General features: G+C 45.8%; 2 protein-coding genes and 1 long non-coding RNA gene across 3 annotated transcripts in view; 1 reads left to right on the top strand and 2 right to left on the bottom strand.

Annotated features, from left to right (window-relative positions):
- The window catches only part of LOC128256485 (uncharacterized), a 35,193-nt gene extending 27,679 nt beyond the window's left edge, over positions 1-7,514 (bottom strand). The window contains exon 1 of the long non-coding RNA XR_008267784.1: positions 7,381-7,514. This is a non-coding gene — a long non-coding RNA (uncharacterized LOC128256485). The remainder of the gene's footprint in view (positions 1-7,380) is intronic.
- Positions 1-11,376, top strand: part of LOC128256475 (protein enabled) — a 38,017-nt gene extending 26,641 nt beyond the window's left edge. Inside the window, exons 4-7 of the mRNA XM_052986866.1 lie at positions 4,183-4,367; positions 6,267-6,495; positions 7,411-7,503; positions 10,203-11,376. Of these exons, the coding sequence (XP_052842826.1) occupies positions 4,183-4,367; positions 6,267-6,495; positions 7,411-7,503; positions 10,203-10,689 (994 nt within the window). The 3' untranslated portion in view covers positions 10,690-11,376. The remainder of the gene's footprint in view (positions 1-4,182; positions 4,368-6,266; positions 6,496-7,410; positions 7,504-10,202) is intronic.
- A 562-nt stretch (positions 11,377-11,938) lies between these two features.
- LOC128256484 (PDZ and LIM domain protein Zasp) overlaps positions 11,939-19,535 on the bottom strand; it is a 60,142-nt gene continuing 52,545 nt past the window's right edge. Inside the window, 6 exon segments of the mRNA XM_052986878.1 lie at positions 11,939-12,655; positions 12,916-13,155; positions 13,219-13,402; positions 14,980-15,656; positions 15,658-17,211; positions 17,260-19,385. Coding sequence (XP_052842838.1) covers positions 12,578-12,655; positions 12,916-13,155; positions 13,219-13,402; positions 14,980-15,656; positions 15,658-17,211; positions 17,260-19,385 — 4,859 coding nt within the window. The 3' untranslated portion in view covers positions 11,939-12,577.

Genomic DNA, 19,535 nt, shown 5'->3' with positions numbered 1-19,535 from the left:
TTTCTATGACAATTCTAGAAGATCTGAATGAATTTTCCCCGTGTGCAGCTATTCTCGCAGCCAATGGCCAGCGCCAACTTTGCCATATAATCTTTTACGCTCGCATTAAATGCTCACTTGGCCCGAATGTCAGAATCAGATGCGGGGAAGTGGATGGAGCGTGTCAGTCGACTGCGGATAACTCCTCCGACAACTCAACTTGCAGATACTCCATTTCGGGGCGCTATCAAAGTCGTGTGCTCGAGTTACGCCCCTAGAAGATACAGATGCAGATGCAGATACAGATACCTATATCTATACCCAGCTGGGCTTTTTAAGGTGCTGGCTGGCTTGGAGTTAAAGCTTGGCCAGTTTTGGAGCTCCGGCATCAGTCAAGCGTCAAAGCGTTTGCAGTTAACTGGAAAAACGTTGCCCAAGTTTAGAGACTCGCTCTCCGTCTTCTGCAGTTAGTAGGTCAGAACTTTCTGCGGCTGTGTGTGAAATCGTTACTCCGCTGTATAAACGTATACACAATTATATAGCACGAGTACTACACTTTACACCCAACGTGACTTTGTCTCTTTCGCTTGGATATTTTATTGCCGTCTGCGAGTCTCGCTGGTTGCTTTCATTTTTATATACGGCGGCAAACAAACAACAGCGATTTTAATGCCGGGTGAATGTCATGTTCTGAGCCCCCCAGTCTCTATTGCTACTGGTTTTCATTTTATGTCTCTTTAACCCACACACACTTTTTGTAAAAATAGAAGCATGTTTGGGCATTTATTCTGTCGTTTCTTCAAAGAGATTTGTATGCTTTGAAAGTGTCACGGAATTTAATAGAACACCTCGGCGATTTCATTTTGAAGAGAGGGTGAAAATATCCCGAACAGTTTCCAAGACAGATGAACTGTATTTCTACTTATTGTTTTAATTTTGTTGGCATTAAAATAACATCACGCCCCATAAGTAAAATCGTTTTTTTAAGAATAAATTATATATAACATTATTATTTTTACAATATTATTATTATTTTTGAAAAGCAAACAAAAACATGAATAATCTCTTTATTTATATCCAATTATTCTAAGATTTCTCCCTGTGCAGACCAAATCTTTTGAACTCGAATCACCCAACTTTAGTTAGAAGAACAAGCAATTCCCCCAAATGTCTGCCCAAATTAACACAGCTCGTAGTTCAGGCCCCGAAACCCTTTTGCCAAAACAACAAAAGCCCGCAAAACAATGAGGGAACTGAAAAAAGTTACTATTACAAATCAGAACTGCGGCAAAGTTGAAAAGCGCGCTGTAATTATGGCCTCATTCGGTAAGGAAAATCGAGGAGAAGGGGAACGCTGCGCTGTGATTGAAAGTTGAAAATGGGTTTTGTGGCCTAATCCGAACGGATCCAGCAGGCAGCTGCAGCCAAAAATTCGCTTTGTCAGTGGGCCACAATCTGAAAAGCCTTGCCTCTGTGTGTGTGTGTGTGTGTGTGTGTATGCCAATGTGCCAATGTTAATATGCTTTTCCAGCTAATTATTTTCATTTGTAGCTCCCGTGGTGATTGCCTCATTTTCCACATTTAATTACATAAGTCGAGGTGAAAAGAAAGGAAAACTGTAACAGCAAACAACAAACTGAAACTGAAACCAACCGAGAGCGTAAAGAAAAGCCCCAATGAATTAAATAAATTATCAAATATTCATGTAAATTAAATTCAACACGAATTTCGCTTTCATTGTCTGCCGTTCGCGTTTAATTAGTTTTCCACTTCTTTCGTTTGATTTCTCACGAAGTTGCTGCTCGGGGAAATGCCTGATAAATAAAATTAAGTTTCCATTAAACTTTGATTAGGTCTTCTTCTTCTAATTGGCGTGCGGGTGCGAGCGGAATTAATGTCTTGGTTTTACGAGCTCCCATAAAAACATGAATCAACCTTGTTGTTGTTGTTGTTGTTGTTAGTTGTCGGCGGATGTAGGCCTGATAAAAAAAAATCCCGCTGAGTCTTATCGTAATGAAGCCGCCTTTGTCTTTGACGCTCTGAAAATTGCTTAATCAATTGGAAACTGTTCACTTGCATGCAAATGTCAAACTGACAGCTGCCGGAAAGGAAAGGCAAGAAGAGGAGCGGAGCGGAGAGGAAACGGAAACGCCATTTAAATGGAAACTCTCTGCAGAAATGAAAGTTCAGAGATAAGTAAGCAACGGGCGCGAAAATAAATAAATACACTCGACTCGGCCGTTGGAACTGTGTCAATGTTGGCAATTACGAATTGCAATTAATAAATGAAAATTAAATGCAGCCGCCTGATTGAATAATTGCCAGGCTGACAGACTGACTGCATGACTGACTGAGTGAATGAGTGTCCGTCAGCTGCTTAAAGCTTTAGCTTCTAAGCCTTCGCTAGACTTATAAAGCCAGTGCTAACCCTGAACCACATTGGACACACATCACACATATGTGTGGATAAAGGTGCACTTAGGGAAAAATGTACATTTAATTCTGCATAAAATTATTTCCTTAATTTATTTGTAAATGTTTAGTTTTTAAAATTTTTCTAAATCCAAAATATTATTATAGCAGTACGTTAAATAGTGTATTAATTGGTTTTTTTTATTTATCTATACATATTTGAGCTTTAAGGATCAAATAACACAAACTACTTTTATAACATTGCCAGTCTCCTAATTTTTAAATTCAAAGTTAAATTAATTCATTACAATTACGTATTATACACTTGCATACAAGGTTTTAAAAATTTCTTGTATGTTAAAACTCCTTCCAGCTATTGTAAAAAAAAACTTTTTAATCGATATGAACTGCATAACTATTTTCTGCCGTGTTTAAACGATGCCATATACTATTTCCACCATATAACAAGTGCGCAATTTCACATTGTTTGCTCACATGCACTGAGTTTTAATGGGGTCCCAGATGGGAATGCACATGCTAATGGGCATGGGCTTCGGCTCTTCGGTTTGGTACGCCTCTAATTTGTAGCTAATCAATCATCTGCTGCTTGGCAACATTCGATCTCGATGGGGGGGCAATCTGCAGTTCAATGAGTGTGGAGAAGATTCATCGATGTAGTTGAACTTTTGTCACCGCATGGGGCCGTGATTGAAATGCCGTACTGTGCGGAGATCAACGAGTGGGAATCTCGAAAAAGAACGATCTGGGAATGCGTTAGAGACTTCAACATGGTTATTGTTCCGAGTGAACTCACCTTTTGGCATTTCTGCGCGCTCATTTCCGAGGGCCTGGGCGATGATGCGCTGAAAAGATCAAATTTATCATGACACGACAACTGATGAAACATTCATGCCGCCGCATAACGGGTGTCAAAGGCCCCGGGGCCATGGACCCTGCCCCTTTTCTCAGGCAAACCCCCCATCCCGTTCTTCTTTAATGGCCAGCTATAAAAGTGTAAATCCGAAATACACGAGGAAATCCTTTTGCCAGCGAGAACAGCATCAAATTATTAAACATAAATTTCCGGTCGCCCGGGAACTTGCCTTCGGATGTATGTTTGTGCACGTAATTTTCCAACAATTTATCATCTTTTTGTGGAGCGACTTCGGCTTCGATGACACAAGCAACAAAAGCGCCAGACGCTTTTCCAACCCCTACTCCCGCCAAGGATCCCATAAATATTTCCTCCTCTAATTGTTTGGCAAGGGTTCGTCTTTGGCCGGTGGTGTAGAATACGCTGGCCGTATCCTAATGAATTTACGCACACACGTCCTTTTTGCCTTTGTCGCCGTCGTCTGCGTCGCATAAATTGTCCCTTTCCCCGCAAAAATATTCTACGTCGTCTGCTTGTCTGCCTGTCTCGCCACCAAGGGTGCCCAAGGATGCCCAAGGATCCTTTCAGCTTGTTTCGTGTCGGCGGGCAGTGCGCAAATTTTTGGTCTTTTGCCTCATAAATCATCAAATTACAACAATTGCGCACTCGCTGCGCTTTTGTGAAGGGAAACCCAAGGATAAAGAGGAAAAGGACCTGGCACGAGACGTTGCCGTTTGCCAATTTGCTGCGCAGCATCAGCATCTGTTTTCCTCATCGTCCCACCTGCGCTGCACACAATTGCCCCTACTCCCACTCCCACTCCCACCCCTGCCAATTCAAATTTCCTTGCTATTTTCCAGCTGCCGGCTGCCAGCTGAATACTGAAAATCTGTTTTCCTTTTTCCGCTCAATTCCAGATCCCCCTCGGAGAGATCGGGCAAGGGCTGCTGTGGCCAGTGGTTCGCCGGACCGCCGCTGCGCGCCCTCATCGCCGTCGTCGCCCTGGGGGGCGTGGCCTGCGCCCTGGGCGGAGCGGCCTTGGGCGCAACGGGGCTCGCCGGGCCGCCCAACTCCCACCTCACGGCCGCCCTGCTAATGATTGGTGAGTGAGACTTTTATGAGATTCCACAAAGTTATCTTACAAATTTATCACGGAAATTATGTGAAGCGTTCTTAAGGAAAAAATGATTTTCAAAGCAGATTTATTTGTCTTTTAAAAGAAACACATTTGCGTTTCGGTATCCTTTTTATTATTATTTTATAAAAGTTTAAATTTAATAAATTTCAAATTATTTTACGGAAAATATATGAAGCTGCCTTTGGTATTATATTTTTATTTAATTTTTAAGAAGAGTTAAATTTCATTTTAAAGTAATGGGTATAAGAAATTATTTTTAGTCAGAAAAACAAATACGCTATGGTAGGAATAAAGCTTGAAGAAGAAGTAAAAGGTATAAGAAGTCGGGTAAAGGCTGATAATAAAAGTAGTACTTTTTCACATAAGGTTAAACTCATACAAATATTAACGATTAGGGCTTTAATCTGGTATTAATGTTTGAAAAATATTTATGCAAAATAATTAGTTGTTCCAACAAATCAAGACATTTTTATCTAAAACTACATATTTATTCTTAGAAATTACCTAGTTACATTGCTTGACATTCATTTATTGCCCTCTTTAGAAAGAGTTAATGCTAAACGCTGGGCCACCTTTTCAAGGTTGATTTTTTCACTATTTTATGTCAATGCTGGCCCCATTTGGATTCTCTGAGTGCAGGGTAAACTAGGCGATTACGTAATCCGGCAAAAATCGAGCAGGGAAAATGGCATTAAAGTCGGCTACGAGCGCCTTTTGATGTTCGGTGTTCGCTGATGTTTACACAAGTGACGGGAGGGAGTTGAAATGGGAATGGAAATCCCCCTGGCCGGTAAAAAGGCCTGTGTTTGTTCACAATTGTTACAATTATAAATGCCATTTGCTGCTGGGTTTTTTTGGCAGTTCGAAAAAACATAAAAGAGAGGAGGTGATGCCCCAGTGTCTATTTGAGTGCCTTTGTAGCTGTGTGTACCTGAGCAGCTACCTTTGTGCGATACTTCGTACATCTGCTGACCCAGTTCGAAGAACAAACAAATTTGCAGCAGCCAGACAAGCCAACAAATGTCAATATTGGCAGAGCATTTAGTTCCGGCTGCGATTTCTTTGGCCATCGCTCTATTTGGCCAGATTCAACAGGTGGCAGAACTCGCTCAAATTAAATGCACTTGGGGAAACTCTATCGTTTCGATTTGATTCTTGCAACTTTTTGGGGCCACTCATGAATCATTCATTACGCAACCGCAGAAAGCGGGGCCAAGTGCAGAGCTTTACTTCATTTCGAAGTCCGCAGACTGGCTTTTTGTGTGTTTACTACACGACGACGTCTAATCAATTGCCAAGCGCGTTTAGTTTAGCGCTCGCGAAGCGTGACATTGCGCCATTTTCGGCGGCAATTACCGAAAAGTTTTCAGTCCATACTCTACAGTATATGTGCGGCAGCATTTTACATAATTTAATGGCAATCAAGGCAGCCAGTCAGCAAATCTCCAACTATATACAGGCACATAATGGAGCTGGTGGAGGGTAGAGTCCCATCATCATCGTCATCGTCATAGTCATCATCATTGTGAAGTCTTTTTGGGGTCTTTGCCTTTGGTGAGGAGATGTCACAACGCTCATGACAATTTTCGCTAATAAAATCGTATGCCTAGGCTGGCAAATTTGCCATGATGACATGCTCGACTGAATGGCCAACAGAAGACAGAGGACAGGAGTAAAAGTGAAAGTCTGGTCGGCATGATTAGGCTTAGGCTTTTCCAGCTTTAAGTGGTGGCTGTAATTGCGGGCCACGCCCACTTGGGAGTGGGCTAATTAAGGCGGCCGCAAAATGGAAAATGGAAAAGGGGGCATTACCCAAAGTCTAGCTCTGAAATTATGCCTCCCCTCGTTTTCCTTCGATTTCAGGAGTCGGCGTTATTTTGGTGACTGTGAGTGGAGCTGCCTGGCGGATGACGGCGCCTGGCGGGCAAAGCTGTCTGGGAATCGGGCTGGGCACCAGCGTGGACCTCGGGCGTTGCGGTCGGAGGCCCTGCAGCCGCGGAGGAGGAGCACCCCACGGACTACTCTATCCGGAGTTCCAGCACCGCCCACCACCGCCCTCGTACCAGGCCAGCATGCAGGAGTACCGGCTGAGGTGAGTGCTCGGCTTCCAAAGGGGAGTACTAGGTATAGTACCAGAACTGCTGGTGCATAAATTACACGCAAGGACAGCAGTTGGTAGCGGTCCTGCGGCTTTTGTCCGCCACTCGCATGTCCTCGCGCAATTAATTGCATTATGCATAATTATGCAACGGGCAAGAGCGTTTTGTAGCTGCACTGCAAAAAAAATGGGAACCCTATTGATTAAATGCAAGAAAAATGGTTAAGGTTTCTACTGTCAAATTCCTGGAAGATTATTTTTTTTTAATAAGACCTAAGCACTTGTTTAAACAGTTTAGACTTCAAATAAAGATAGCTGAACTAAAGCATTAATGCTTAGTTGAAATTTTAACGCTTAATTTTAATTTGTAACTATACGTATACCAGGGATTTTCAGACTTTGTTCTTCTTTTATATGTGTCTTTGCAATCATCATGTTGTCAAAATGGTATACTCAATGTACTTGTCTATGGCATAAGAAGCCAGATTGAAATCAACCGATAAACTTTAAAATATATTTGCTCTTAATCACGTAGAGAATGCTATATGTTTCTAAATGATCTATTAATGAATTATTATTTACTTAAAATTAAATATAAAACCAAGACAAATTCTAAATTACCTATGGCCTGGTTAATTATAATTTACAATGAAGTCTGCCCTAAACAACTTTAAAACATTTTGGCAGCTTATCATTTGTAGAAAGTTATTTTTTTCTTAATTATCTATTACTTGGCGTATTCTGTAAATCGAAGCTAAAAGAACCCCCTAGCCCTTCTCAGTGTATCTATTGCCAGTGTCCACATCCGTACTTGCCCACCCCTTAACCCTTTACTGGCCGCCTTTTTCCTGTCGTGCCACAAATACAACATCAACTCACCCGAATCCTTTCCGCTTTTCTATCCCGCAGACTTTTGCTGTTGGACCGCGATCGCCAGAATGGCGTGGTGCGTGGAAATTCGCCGCCGCCCACTTATCGATCTCATGCGGGCAGCCTGCTGAGGTAAGTACTTCCGTTTCCGCCGCAATCCTCCCTAGAAATTCTCCCCAGACCTTCTCCGCCTTTTTCCTCCTCAACCTTCGACTTTTCCGTTCCGCCATTCGTGAGTTATTTGCAAAGTTTGGCGCCTGCCAAACCGCAAAATGTTTTCCAGACTGCCGAGGAGGAAAATTCGGGGACGGGACATTCGAGATCTGGGATCTGGGGTGACTCTGCTCCGGCGGTTTGGCTTTTGTGCGGTTTCCAAGGGTGTCAACATTGACACATTGCTTTTCAGGGGGCGAGAAAAGTTTTTGGGGAATTTTCGATTTTTCCCATTCGAAGGGATGACTCGAATCAAAAGATTGCCTGATGATGGCAGCAAACACTCGGCAATTGATTCGGCAACTAATTGAAGTGATACGGCAATCCTCCCCGAGAATATATATGAGCAATCTGATTGTAAAGCGCCCTCCAACAAAAAAAACAAAAAAAAAAAACATGAGTCACACAATGGCAATTTAAATGACAAGGACATTTCCGAAATGTGGGTGGGAGTGCTGGAATAATTATCGCCCGGAACGCATAATGTTGGGCTAATGAGAAAAGTTGATTTTTATGGCCTAAAAATTACGGCCGGCCGAGACAAAGGCAACTTGATTTTCGTATTTAAATAATATTTGCAGCTCGTTTTAGAAAATTGCCACTCAAACCGTAACGTATTTATGTCAAATTAATTTACTTTACTCACACACACTTGAATATTAATAATGTGTGTAATGCAAATGGAAAGGCAACAAGAAAAGCTGATTTCGGGGCTTTACTTTACCAGCCACACACTTAGGTTAGCCGAAAAATGCCAGCGGAAACGGAAGGAAGATGAAGAGAAGTCAGGAGAAGTATGTCAAAAGCAAAACTTATGCAAAGCGTGTGGCAAGAAATCACAGCATACTTTAAGGCAGCCCTCTAACTCAGGGTATTTGGTGTACACTGATAAAAAATATGAATAGTTACAATACCTACGAAACTATTGAATTAAAAATTGAATATTTCCTAATATATAATGAAATCATAATTATAATTACAATTATATACAAGTAAATAAATTAATGTGGGAAATATTAGATTGTGTTTAAGTTTAACATGGCTTAAATTGAAAATTTAATTTTTAGATATTGAAATCTATTTGAATACAGCCAAATGAATTTTAAACAAAAATCTAATATTAACATGTTTTAAAATAACTAAAGTTAATAGATAAAAATCAAACAAAAACATTTATATTAATTTTGAAATGCTTGTAAATTCAGTTTTTTTTAACAGCATATGAGCATATTCAAATGACTTTAGTCTGGTTGGGAGGGATTCAAAACTGGCAAAGAATTCAGGGAAAATTTTGCAAAATATTTACACACACGCGCGCACTTCTGAAGAGCCTGCCAAGCCGCATAACAAGCAGGCTTTTGGAAAAGATGGGGAAATCGTCCCATAGAAAATGTTCCAAGGACGGAAAACTGTCCTTGCTGCCGGCCAAGTCAATTAAACAAACAAAAGTGCCGGCCAAAGTGCTGCGAAAATTGCCTGTTATGCACAGCACAGCAAAGCACAGCACAGCACATCACATCGCATCCTGGACAATGGAGGCCAACATATAGATAGGCCCGATTCCTGCAGGATGACTTATTTTCCTGTTTCCGTGCGCCCGGCGTCTTTGTCGGAACAATTAAATGCAATTTTACATACTCCAAATTGCTCCATACAATTTGTGCGACCTTCTTGGATTTTGAGAAATCAACCAGCCACGCCCACTGGAAGCCCAGTCCCGCCCCCTTTTGCGAGTACTCGGCAGGGCCATTATGTGCAGATGAGCGTTTGAGTGTTGACTTTTGTGCTCTGCCGACTGAAGTGTGAATTGTCTGTGATTTGGATATAGTTCCCCCCAAAAGCCCCCACCTTTAAAAATATCTTCTTTCAAATCCATCCCCTTTAGATCCCTTGCTTTTTCCTATCGCACATGCACATGGCAACAATTGCCACAGCGGCCTTTTGTTATTTAAATTGACAAAGATGAGAATATAGGGAATACACTCTCGCATATACGCACTCGTCTGTTTGAAAAGGCACAGAGTCGCCATATATCTCATACATACTGATGACTGCCAGCATTTGGGTGCACTGAGAAAATAAAATTAAAGTGATAGGTATTCAACTAAAACAACGTAAAAATAATAAATAAAATATATTTAGATATATTTTTTTTTAATAGTTGTACTGCTCCAGTTGATAAAAATGATTCAAAGTTATCTGGAACAAATGGTTAACTACTCAATAATACGGCTATTCAATTTAGTTAATATTTGTTGAAATTGGAAAAACAATTCTTATTGCTAAATAAAAGAAGAACTACTAAAAATTAGTATTTTGTTTATTTTAAATAATTAAATTCTATTTTCAAAAGTTTTGGAGAAAATAGATGTAGATTAAATTACTACTATTATTAGTTTTTAAAACATGGATACAGATAAAATTATATTTCGAAAGCCTAGGCTAACTTATATCTCAGTGCATCCAGATAGACACCACCTATACCTCTTATCTCATGGATGCAAATTTGTGCATTTGGTTAACATATTTGCCATCTTATGCCCGAGAAGGGCAAACAGAGCCGGATTGACTTTGGCTCATGTGTAAATAATTCATGTCTTTGATTCACTTACTTGCAGGGCTCCACTGACCACCCTGCGATCCGGAATGGGAGGCGGAGGCGGCGGAGGAGGCGGGGCCGGAGGAACCATCAGCAGCAGCATGGGCGGATCGGAGTACAGTCTGCCGCCCAGCTACCGCTCCAGGAACGCCACGCCCTCCAGTCTAGTGTGCAGCGAGCGGAACATCGAGACGGCTCCGTCCGGAAGACTATTGGCCAACGAGGACCTGCAAATGCCGGAGCCGTCGGTGGTGGAGCAATTGCCGGACTACACGGCGCTGCAGTCGAACACATTGCTCACCTCGGCCATTGTGGAGATAGAGTCCTCGAATCGGGTGCCAGAAAGGGAGTCCAGCGCCTCGAAAAGCAAGGATCTGGTGACCATAGTGACCATTTCCCAGTCACCAAGAAGCAGCCACAGCCACAGCCAAACCCAAACTCAAACTCAAAATCCAGCTGGCCAGGCCAGTGCCCTCGATCAGATCGATATATTGGCGCATCTGTAGCTATCGAACTGATACTTCAGTTTGGATACTTCAGACACTCGTGTTAACCCAAAGGTATTTATTTGTACGGAACTCAAGCTGCTCCTAAATGAATATATATAATGTAACCCCTATCTGTAAACTGTAAACTGTAAGCTGTTTGTTGTACTTGAATGTGTTGAATTTATTTTTGTAAGCATTAAGCAGATGCGCAGCGTAGTTATTACGAATTCTAGATACTTGCAATTATACATATATACGCCTACCCATTGAAGTATTAAAGTATCCAAAAAGAAAATCAAACAATGAAAATGTTAAAACAAGAGACACTCTGAAACTCTGAAACTATCGAGCTGTAAATACGAAAATTTCGAATGCATTTCTAGCAACTAAACTATAAAACCAGGCCAGAAACGAAGAGCAAAACTAAAGTATATAGTGTATTGTAGGTATGTGTATCCCTTGGGATATATGCATAGCTCGCAACGGAACGCTACGGTGACAAATTTGGCGCGCACTTTCGGAAACCACGAATATCCAACTGAATACTGAACTTCGATGTCGATTTCGATTTCTGAATGCGTTTCGCACAAAAACAAAACATAGGTAGACCTACCCCTAATGATATATAAGTTACGACTAATTGTATGCGTGTCCTGCACGAGTACAACACACACACACACACACAAACACAAAAACACACTCACACACTCGATAACTAACTTAAAGTCCTTTACTGTAATGTGCAAGGCGACGTAAACTAAACATGAGAAATAAAACCCAACAAATCGTTGAAAAATGCCACAAAAACCCCAAATTGTTTTTCTTTCCTCGGGAAAAGGGAGAGGGAATGTGGGAGAAGGGCGTGGCAGCACGTCCTGATCCTGCTTAATCTAGCGTGAATTTTGCTGCCATCGTCAGGCCTGTGAAGTTTTCTTTTCAGAGGGGTTGCAAATCCGTGGCTCCCTTGGAGTCCCAGCGATTAACACCCAGTCCCAAAAACACCCACTCACACCTTAAAACCGAGAGCCGAAAAAATAAAATACCAGGCTCAAATGAAACCAACAAAAATCGGTTAAGCATGAAATTGCTGTACAAGTGCGTATGTGTGTATGTGTGCGGGAGGAAAACAAAAACTGTTGCATACTGTCAGGCAGCCAGTGGAATTCGTGTGTGTGCGCACCAAACCGGAAGTTGCCAACGATTATGACATTACATGCGGAGTAAATTAGGATTCCTGTGTTCGCCGACCACAACAAAAACTCATTCATTAAACGCGAAAAAGATTTCGAAATTTATTCACTTGCTGATCATTTACAATTTACAATCGAATTATGGATAATTTACAACATACAATTTATAAATAAAATAAGCAACTGCCTGCTGAAGCAACCTCGTTTGACTTTTTCGATTCCGATGCGTCGCCAATCGATTTGGGAAATCTTCTCGCGCGATTTGTAAGCTTTTGGTTCCGGGTTGATCAACAGTTTCCAGGCTCAACTAAGTAAATTAACGCTGGCCACAGTATACATATATATATTTATATATATATAATTAGCTTGTGGGATCGGTAGTTCGGTTATGATACGATGTTTGAATAAATAATAGTTGTGTTGCGGTGTGTTGTGTTGGGCATCATATATAATTTGCTAGCTAATTCGATTTCGTGTCGTTTGCAGCTACGGTTTTGATTTAGAGTGATTCGTTTTCATCATTTAAAATTAGGATAACATTTGTGTGCACAATTCAAAACAAATTGAAATAATAATTGTTACGCATTATTCACTCTGACAATTGCAATAATAAGCTTTAGATATCCAAGTAATCCGAGGATTGTGTAGATAGTTGTTGTTGTTGTTGGTAAGTGTGCGTGATCCCTGAAGTCGAACAAAATCATCTGGTCGGCGATTTAGCGCGCGTGATTCTTGCAGAAGGGACGTCCGCCTTTGTTGTAGAAGCTCTGACCCTCCAGGTTCTGTTTGCAGAACTGTAGTACAGATTTTGATTAATTAACAATTTAATAATAATAAATTAAAACAAGAAATAACACTTTAGTCAGAAATAACACGCTACTCAGCTAAAACTGACTTCATAAATAAAACTTTACTATTTACTTTTAAAATAGTGGTTCGTTTTGGATAATTTTTGGTGTGTCTATAGATATTGACCTAATGAACATACACCACCTTATAACTTAAACTATACTTTACTAGTAACGAGTATTTGAATATCTTTTCATTTACGTACCGTGCAGTTGAAGCATTGGCTATGGTAGTTGTGGTTGAGGGCTTCCACCCATCTGTCGCCAGCTTCCACGGGAAAGCCGCAGGCGAAGCACTTGGTGGTGAACAGCTCATTCCAATCGGCCTCGCAGTAGGCATTTCCATCCTCCAGGAAGAAGGGCCTGTTGCCAAAGATCTTGCCGCACTGGCCGCAGGTGAAGCACTCCGGATGGAAGTGCTTGCCAATGGCATTCAAACAATCACCCTTTTGTGGGGGAATTATAATGTTTAGTTCAATAAACCAGGAGCGACTAATTAAAGCACTCACCTTGATCTTGCCAGCGCACTTGCTGCAGGTGGGCGCCAGGTACTTCTCGAAGCAGTACTCGCAGTACAGATCGCCCTTCTCCTCAACGAATCCAATGTCCTGCAGCGGACGACGGCAGTTGCCGTTCACGCAGATGAAGTGATCCGGGCACCAGATGCGGCCAAGAGCCGTGATGAAGGGTCCTCTGGGAAAGCGAAATCACAAAATAAATTAGTATGCGAAAAAAAAAATCACTTGGGTATCAAAATTACTTGTAAAGGTGTCCATTTTGAGTCAGAAAGTGAATCTGAACCCTGGAAACCTTTATAAGCGATTTCAAAACTTCAGTAAATTCCAAATATTTTAATCAGTTAATTAAACAACGAACAAAGGTCAAGCTGAGCTGTTTTCTACTTACGAGGTGATCTCTTTATTGCACTGACAGCACACGGGACGCTTACCCTCCTTGAGCAACTGACTCACGGCCCTTTCGTTCTCCTCCGACATGGTTTTCTGATCCTCACTATGAGGTCCCAGGGCCTTTACGGACACACTGTAGGTGGGTGAGCTGTTCTGGGTGCCATTCCCATTCTGATCTGCATTCTGATTGGCATTCTGACTGGCAGCTACGGATAGTTCTTGTTTGGGTTCTATGTAGGACCTCCGATCAGCCGCATGGGTGGCTCCAGTGCGTCTCAGATTGTTCCTAAATGCCACCGGTTCGGGTGCATCGATGGGCTTGCCGCCATCGCAGAGATCGAGTATCTTGCCCATGGGATGTTGGGCAGGGAGTTCCATTTGCAGGGTCTGCTCCACCCGAGGAACCTGCGGTTGTGCTTTTTGGTTTCCCGCCTCTGCAGGCAGATCCTTCTGGGAATGTACGGCTATAACAGGCTGCAAAGCCACCGGTTTGGTGGGATCCAAGTTCTTAAAATCCTCGAGATCCAGTCGTTTGCGCACAATCATTGGACTCTTCGAGAGATTGGAGCTACTGTTGCTGCGCAGACTCAAAGAGCTTCCCGCATGGGAAAGTGGAGCACTTGGTCCACCATTATTGGCCAATCGTGCCTCCAACATATTGTTAATGATTTTGCCAGCTTCCTGCATGAAGGCATGGGTTTTGTCACCCATATCAATCTTTCCAATGGATTCGGCCAGCAAGGAAGTGGCATCCGATTCCTGATGAGGCTCCTTATCCATTTCGTGGGCGGCTAAGTCAGTTGCCTGAGGATGGGGGCGTGGCAAGGTGGCATAGGTTTGAGGATTAGCATGCGGATTAGTGGCCTTGGCAGCGGTGGCAACTCCTGTAGGAACTGCAACAAAACGGGGGTAAACAAAACACAAAAAGCGAGCGGGTTAGATTAGTGGCAGGCAAATTAGTGGGAATTAGGCTGGGATCAAGCTCTTCAGTAGGAAGCTGATCACAAAAAATAACTGAGGTAAGGTCAGAAAAGTCTGAAGATATACCTAACTCCTCTTTGGATTAGTAACTTTCAATGCAGCAAAGAAACATAGTTCAAAGGGTAATGTCAGATATCAGTATGGTTACAAAAATATAGAGATATATCAAACTTGTTCTTCCATTAGAATATTTCAAAGCCACAAATAAACACAAATCAAAGACAATGTCAGGTATCCATATGTTCTTCTTTGGATTAAACATAAATCAAAATAAATCAAAAACATCTCTTGACATTCAGGATTAGTATCTATCTCAGCCACAAAATAAACACAATTCAAACTCGGAAGCCAACAACAAACCAACTGGGATGCTCTGTTCACCTGATCTGCACGTTGCAGCTGTTGCACAATGGGATGCGGACTCCTGGTCCGGCGGCCTTGTTCAGGATGCCCCTGCCCCTCTTGGGCGCCGAGGTGGCTCCGAAGGCTCCTGCGCTCTTGTTGCCGGCACCTGCAGAATCATCCACATTAGAGTTCTGATTCAGATCGCTCAAATCTGGCGGGAAAACAGCGGGCGCGGGCGGAGCAGCAGCATTAACGGCGTTCGCAATCACCGATTTAGGCGCAATCGGGGCTTTAGCTTTAATTAGAGCTGCTGATGGAGCTGGAGCTGGAGCTGATCCTGGAGCTGTGATGGAAGCGATGGATGGCCGCGAGGCCAGATTAGGCTTAATGGTGCTGCCATTGCTGCTCCTGTAGGCCATGGTGGCCTGGTTATTAGTGGTGGTAGTAATAGCAGAAGCTTGGGTTAGACTTTGCGACGATCTCGATGCTGAAGCAGATGCTGATGCTGATGAGGATGATGCTAGCGATGAGGAGGTGGTTTTCTGGTTCTGCTGCACCGATGAAGTGGTAGTTGCCTGGTAACCGGAGAAGGCAGATCTTTGCTGCTGCTGTTGCTGCAGGATGAAGCCAGGTGGTGGTGCCATTAGCTTCTCTGTTGCCAGCGGTGCTGTTCCATAGCCCGGCACTATGGACTCCGCGGAAGCTGGTTTCAGATGGAAACTTTGAGTCAAATGTGGGGGACCTAAGGTTCGGGAAGCAACCCTCTCCAAGAGCAGAGGCCCGGGCACTGATGGCTTGAGACTGACTGGTCAAGCTGCTGATCTCCTGCTCCAAACAGGACAGACGCTTGGCCTGGTTGGCTACAAATCCAGTTTTGCCGTACGAAGAGCGACGCTCGGTATCCGATGGGGTTTGCGATTGAGCCTGGCTTTGGCTGACTGACGAGGATTGACCCCTAGACTGGCTCAGGGACTGAGATTGACCCCTGCTCTGACTGGTCGACTGCGAGCCAGTGCGTATCTCAATGGTCTTGGCACTTTGGGTGCGCTCAAACTCCTCGGTCACCTTGCGACGTCTCTCGATTTGGGTGTTTCCCACCTGGCTGCGCGTTTGACTCTGCGACTGCGACTGGGCCTGCTGTTGCAACTGGGAGGACTGCTCCCTCTGCTGGATGCTCAGATTGCCCACTCGCTGCTCCGTGATCCTCTCGGGCTGCTGGCTAAAGCTCTGGCTGGCCGACTGCGAACTCTGTTCCGAGTGGGCCAGCAACTGACCCTGGTAGCTCTGGCCCGTTGTAATCGAGCCCGTCTGCAGACGAGGAGCTCCGGACACTGAGAGAATAGTCGACTTCGGTTCCGGTTCCTTCATCCTCGGAGCTCTGATCGCATTGAGCGGATTGGGTGGCGGTCCCGGGGCCGGCGAACGTGTCCTGTCCGGAAAGGGCGAGGCACTCAGCTCGTTGTAGTTTCTGGCGTGCGTGGCCGAGCACTCCTCGAAGACCAGCTTCTCCTCCGTCTGGTAGAAGGGCACAATGGGCGCGGGCTTGTTCGTCAGCGAGGGCGTGTACGGCCGCGTGGGGGTCAGGGCCTGGTCCGGGCGCACCAGTTCGTCTAGCGGTTGGAAAGCCATCGTTACTGGACCCGAGCGATCCTCGATTATGATGGGCACCGACAGCTGGGGTCGGCGTTCCCTCTCCCGCTCTTTTTCCCGGGAGGGAGCCACCACAGGTGTCGGCGCCTGGGCTATGGGTCTATGTACAGCGGGGGCGGATGAGTCACTGGGTGCCGGGGCCTTCGGGGCATCCACGAAGGCCAGCGGCACGTTCTCGCGCAGCTCCTGCGGCTCCGGGGTGCGGATGGGACTCTGGGTGGGCAGCACCGTCCAGTTGCGCTGATACTTGGGTATGCTGTCCGCCTTGTGGAGGCCGGACTGTACGGCTTTGCCCTGCTTGGTCAGGTGGCTCAGCGGGGAGGGCGGCGGGAACAGGACCTCCGAGTGCTCGAGCTCCTCGGCGGTCTCCTCGATCAGTTCGTGGGCATCGAATTGGTGGTGGCTACTTTGTACAGCGATAGCTGGAGGAGCAGGTGCAGGTGCAGGAGCAGGTGCGAAAGCAGGTGGGACTGTGGAAGAGGAGTTAGAGCAAGCAGTCGCTTTGGAGCTGTAGGAGGCGGAACTCTGAGATTGGGCATTGGCATTGGTATTGGCATGGGCCTGAAGGGTTTGGGTCTCAGCGAGAGTGGTTTGCGAGAGCAGGGAGTGTCGATGTTGCTGTTGGGTTACTTGGGACACTTGTTGCTGTTGGGTTACTTGGGACACTTGTTGCTGTTGGGTTACTTGGGACACTTGTTGCTGTTGCTGTTGGGTTCTTTGGGTTGCTGACTGGGACTGTTGCTGCTGTGTTTTCTGGGGCTGTTGCTGTTGAGGAGGTTGCTGCTGCTGGGTCAAAACATGTTGCTCTTGCTGCTGGGACTTCTGCGAGAGTTGCTGTATCTGTTGCTGCAACTCTTGGCTCTGGGCACACTGTTGCAGTTGCAGCAACTTGGACTGCTGCAGTTGCTGTTGGCTCAGCAGGCTCTGCTGCTGATTGGAGAGTTCCCTCTGCAGCTGCGTCAACTGCTGGCCCTGGAGGCCATTTAGTTCCTCCTCCTTCTTGTGGAAGGAGTCCAATCTCTTCTGGTTGCGCTGCTGGGCCTTGCAGTACTTCTGGTACTCCAGATCGGTTTCCTCCTCTCCTCTCAGGGCCGAGACAATCGACGCCCGCGGGGTGTCGGCCACGCTGCCAGCATTCGATACCGGGTTCGAGGAGAGCGGCTCGCGGGATGGCTGGAATGCTTGCATGGCCGCGAAGGCGGAGGACTTCCGCGGCTGGTCCTTTCGCGTCTCGTAGAACTCCACGGACTGCGGCGGCTCCAGTCGAATGCCCAGCTCCTCCTCGTGATCCAGCACCTGAAATTCATGCTTCTTCAGTTCCTGCTGCTTTTGCTCCTCGTCCACGCGGTGCATGGCGTTCTCGGGGTTCAGGGGGGTGTAGCCACGATCCGGGGCGGTGCACAGGGCATCGCACATGCTCAGGTGCTCTTTGGGGGTGGGCAGGTCAATCATGTGGATGGGCACATCCTTGTCGAAGTGACCTTCGAAGGGGCGATCGGGAGCGGTGGTCAGGGCACTCACAAATGGCGACTTGGGGCGGTAGTCCTCCCTCAAATACGGTTTAATTTCGATGGGTGGTGGCATATATGGCTCGGTTTCCTCCGGCAATGGGATGCCCTGGTCGGCGGGAGGAGCAAACTTAAGCTCGAACTCGGGAGCGGTTACCATGGCTTGGGTGAGACGGGATCCCCGGGGAGGAGACTCCCGCAGGGGCTCAACTGGAGCTGGAGCTGGAGCAGGTGGAGCAGGAGCAGGAGGTGGAGGAGGAGGAGCATGCACCTCTTGAGCTCTGGCCGCCTCCTCCTCGAAGTCATCCCCACAGGGCCGGGGAAAAGGGCACTCCACCAGGTGGAAGGGAACCTCCGGGGCTGTGGTCAACACTCGAATCATGGGATTAATCCACTCCTTGGGCATGGGATTGGGAATCTTGGTGGGAGGTATCTGGCGCACTGGGGCAATCTCTATTTTGATCTCGGGCGTGGGTTGGAACTTGCGCTCGCTCTCCAGGATTTGACATCTCTGTTCGATCACCAGACCCTCCCGATCTTCCTCGGGTATGGTCTCCAGTTCCCCGGACATTTGAGGCAACTCCTTGATCTCCGGTTCATCGTTGAACACAACACGACGCGTCGAAGGAGCAGGAGCAGGGGTTTGAGTGGGTGTGGTCACGGGACTGGGTGTCACCTCCCTTACCATGTCGACTAGTTTATAAGTGCTCAATGGCACCGCCAGCGAGTCCACACACTCCTGGGCACTTCTCCGTCCAGAGGCATAGTCCTGTATGGAATCCTGGGTGCTGCCATAGTCCACCTGGTAGTCGAACTCTGAGCCAGATTGCTCCTGCATCTGGTAGGCCTGAATCTGGGCAGCGTACATGCGCTGATACTCCTCCGAAGTGGTTGTCGTGGTGGTCGAAGTGGACGTGTAGCTATCCGAGCTCGATTCCTGCTCCGCCAATTGGTGGGTGGTAAGTTGGGGAGCCGAGTAGCTCTGCCATTGAGGTGCAGAGCTCTCCACTTGAGGCTGCGGATCTAGTCGAGCAGTTGCTCCTCCAGGCGGTAATGGAGGCACTTGTTGCACCGGATTCGAAACCACCACATGTTGCGTCTCCGGCGGAGGGATATAGAGTGGTGCTGCGGTGGGCGCCAAGTGGCTGTCATCCTGCGGCGGTGGCCAGGTGAAACTGGAGCCACGCTGCGACTGCCGACTGGCGGCCAGTGCCACCTCGATGTCCATCTCAAAGCAGTCTTCCTCCTCGTATTCTGGCTGCAGCTCCTCCACAGCCTCTCCAGCTTTTTGGCGGAACAGCCAGGGGTCAAGGGGTCAAGTGTGTTGTGTGATTTTGGGACGCAGAGTGTTAGTTTGGTTTAGTTTTGCAGGGCGGACAGGGCAAATATAAGAGCAGAAAGAAACAAAAGACAAGCGCTTGTTAGTCCTTGGCA

The sequence above is a fragment of the Drosophila gunungcola genome (genome assembly GCF_025200985.1).
Source record: "Drosophila gunungcola strain Sukarami chromosome 2R unlocalized genomic scaffold, Dgunungcola_SK_2 000020F, whole genome shotgun sequence".
NCBI lineage: Eukaryota > Metazoa > Arthropoda > Insecta > Diptera > Drosophilidae > Drosophila > Drosophila gunungcola.
The sequence above is the reverse complement of the archived record's forward strand: the minus strand, read 5'-3'. Positions and strand labels throughout refer to the sequence as shown.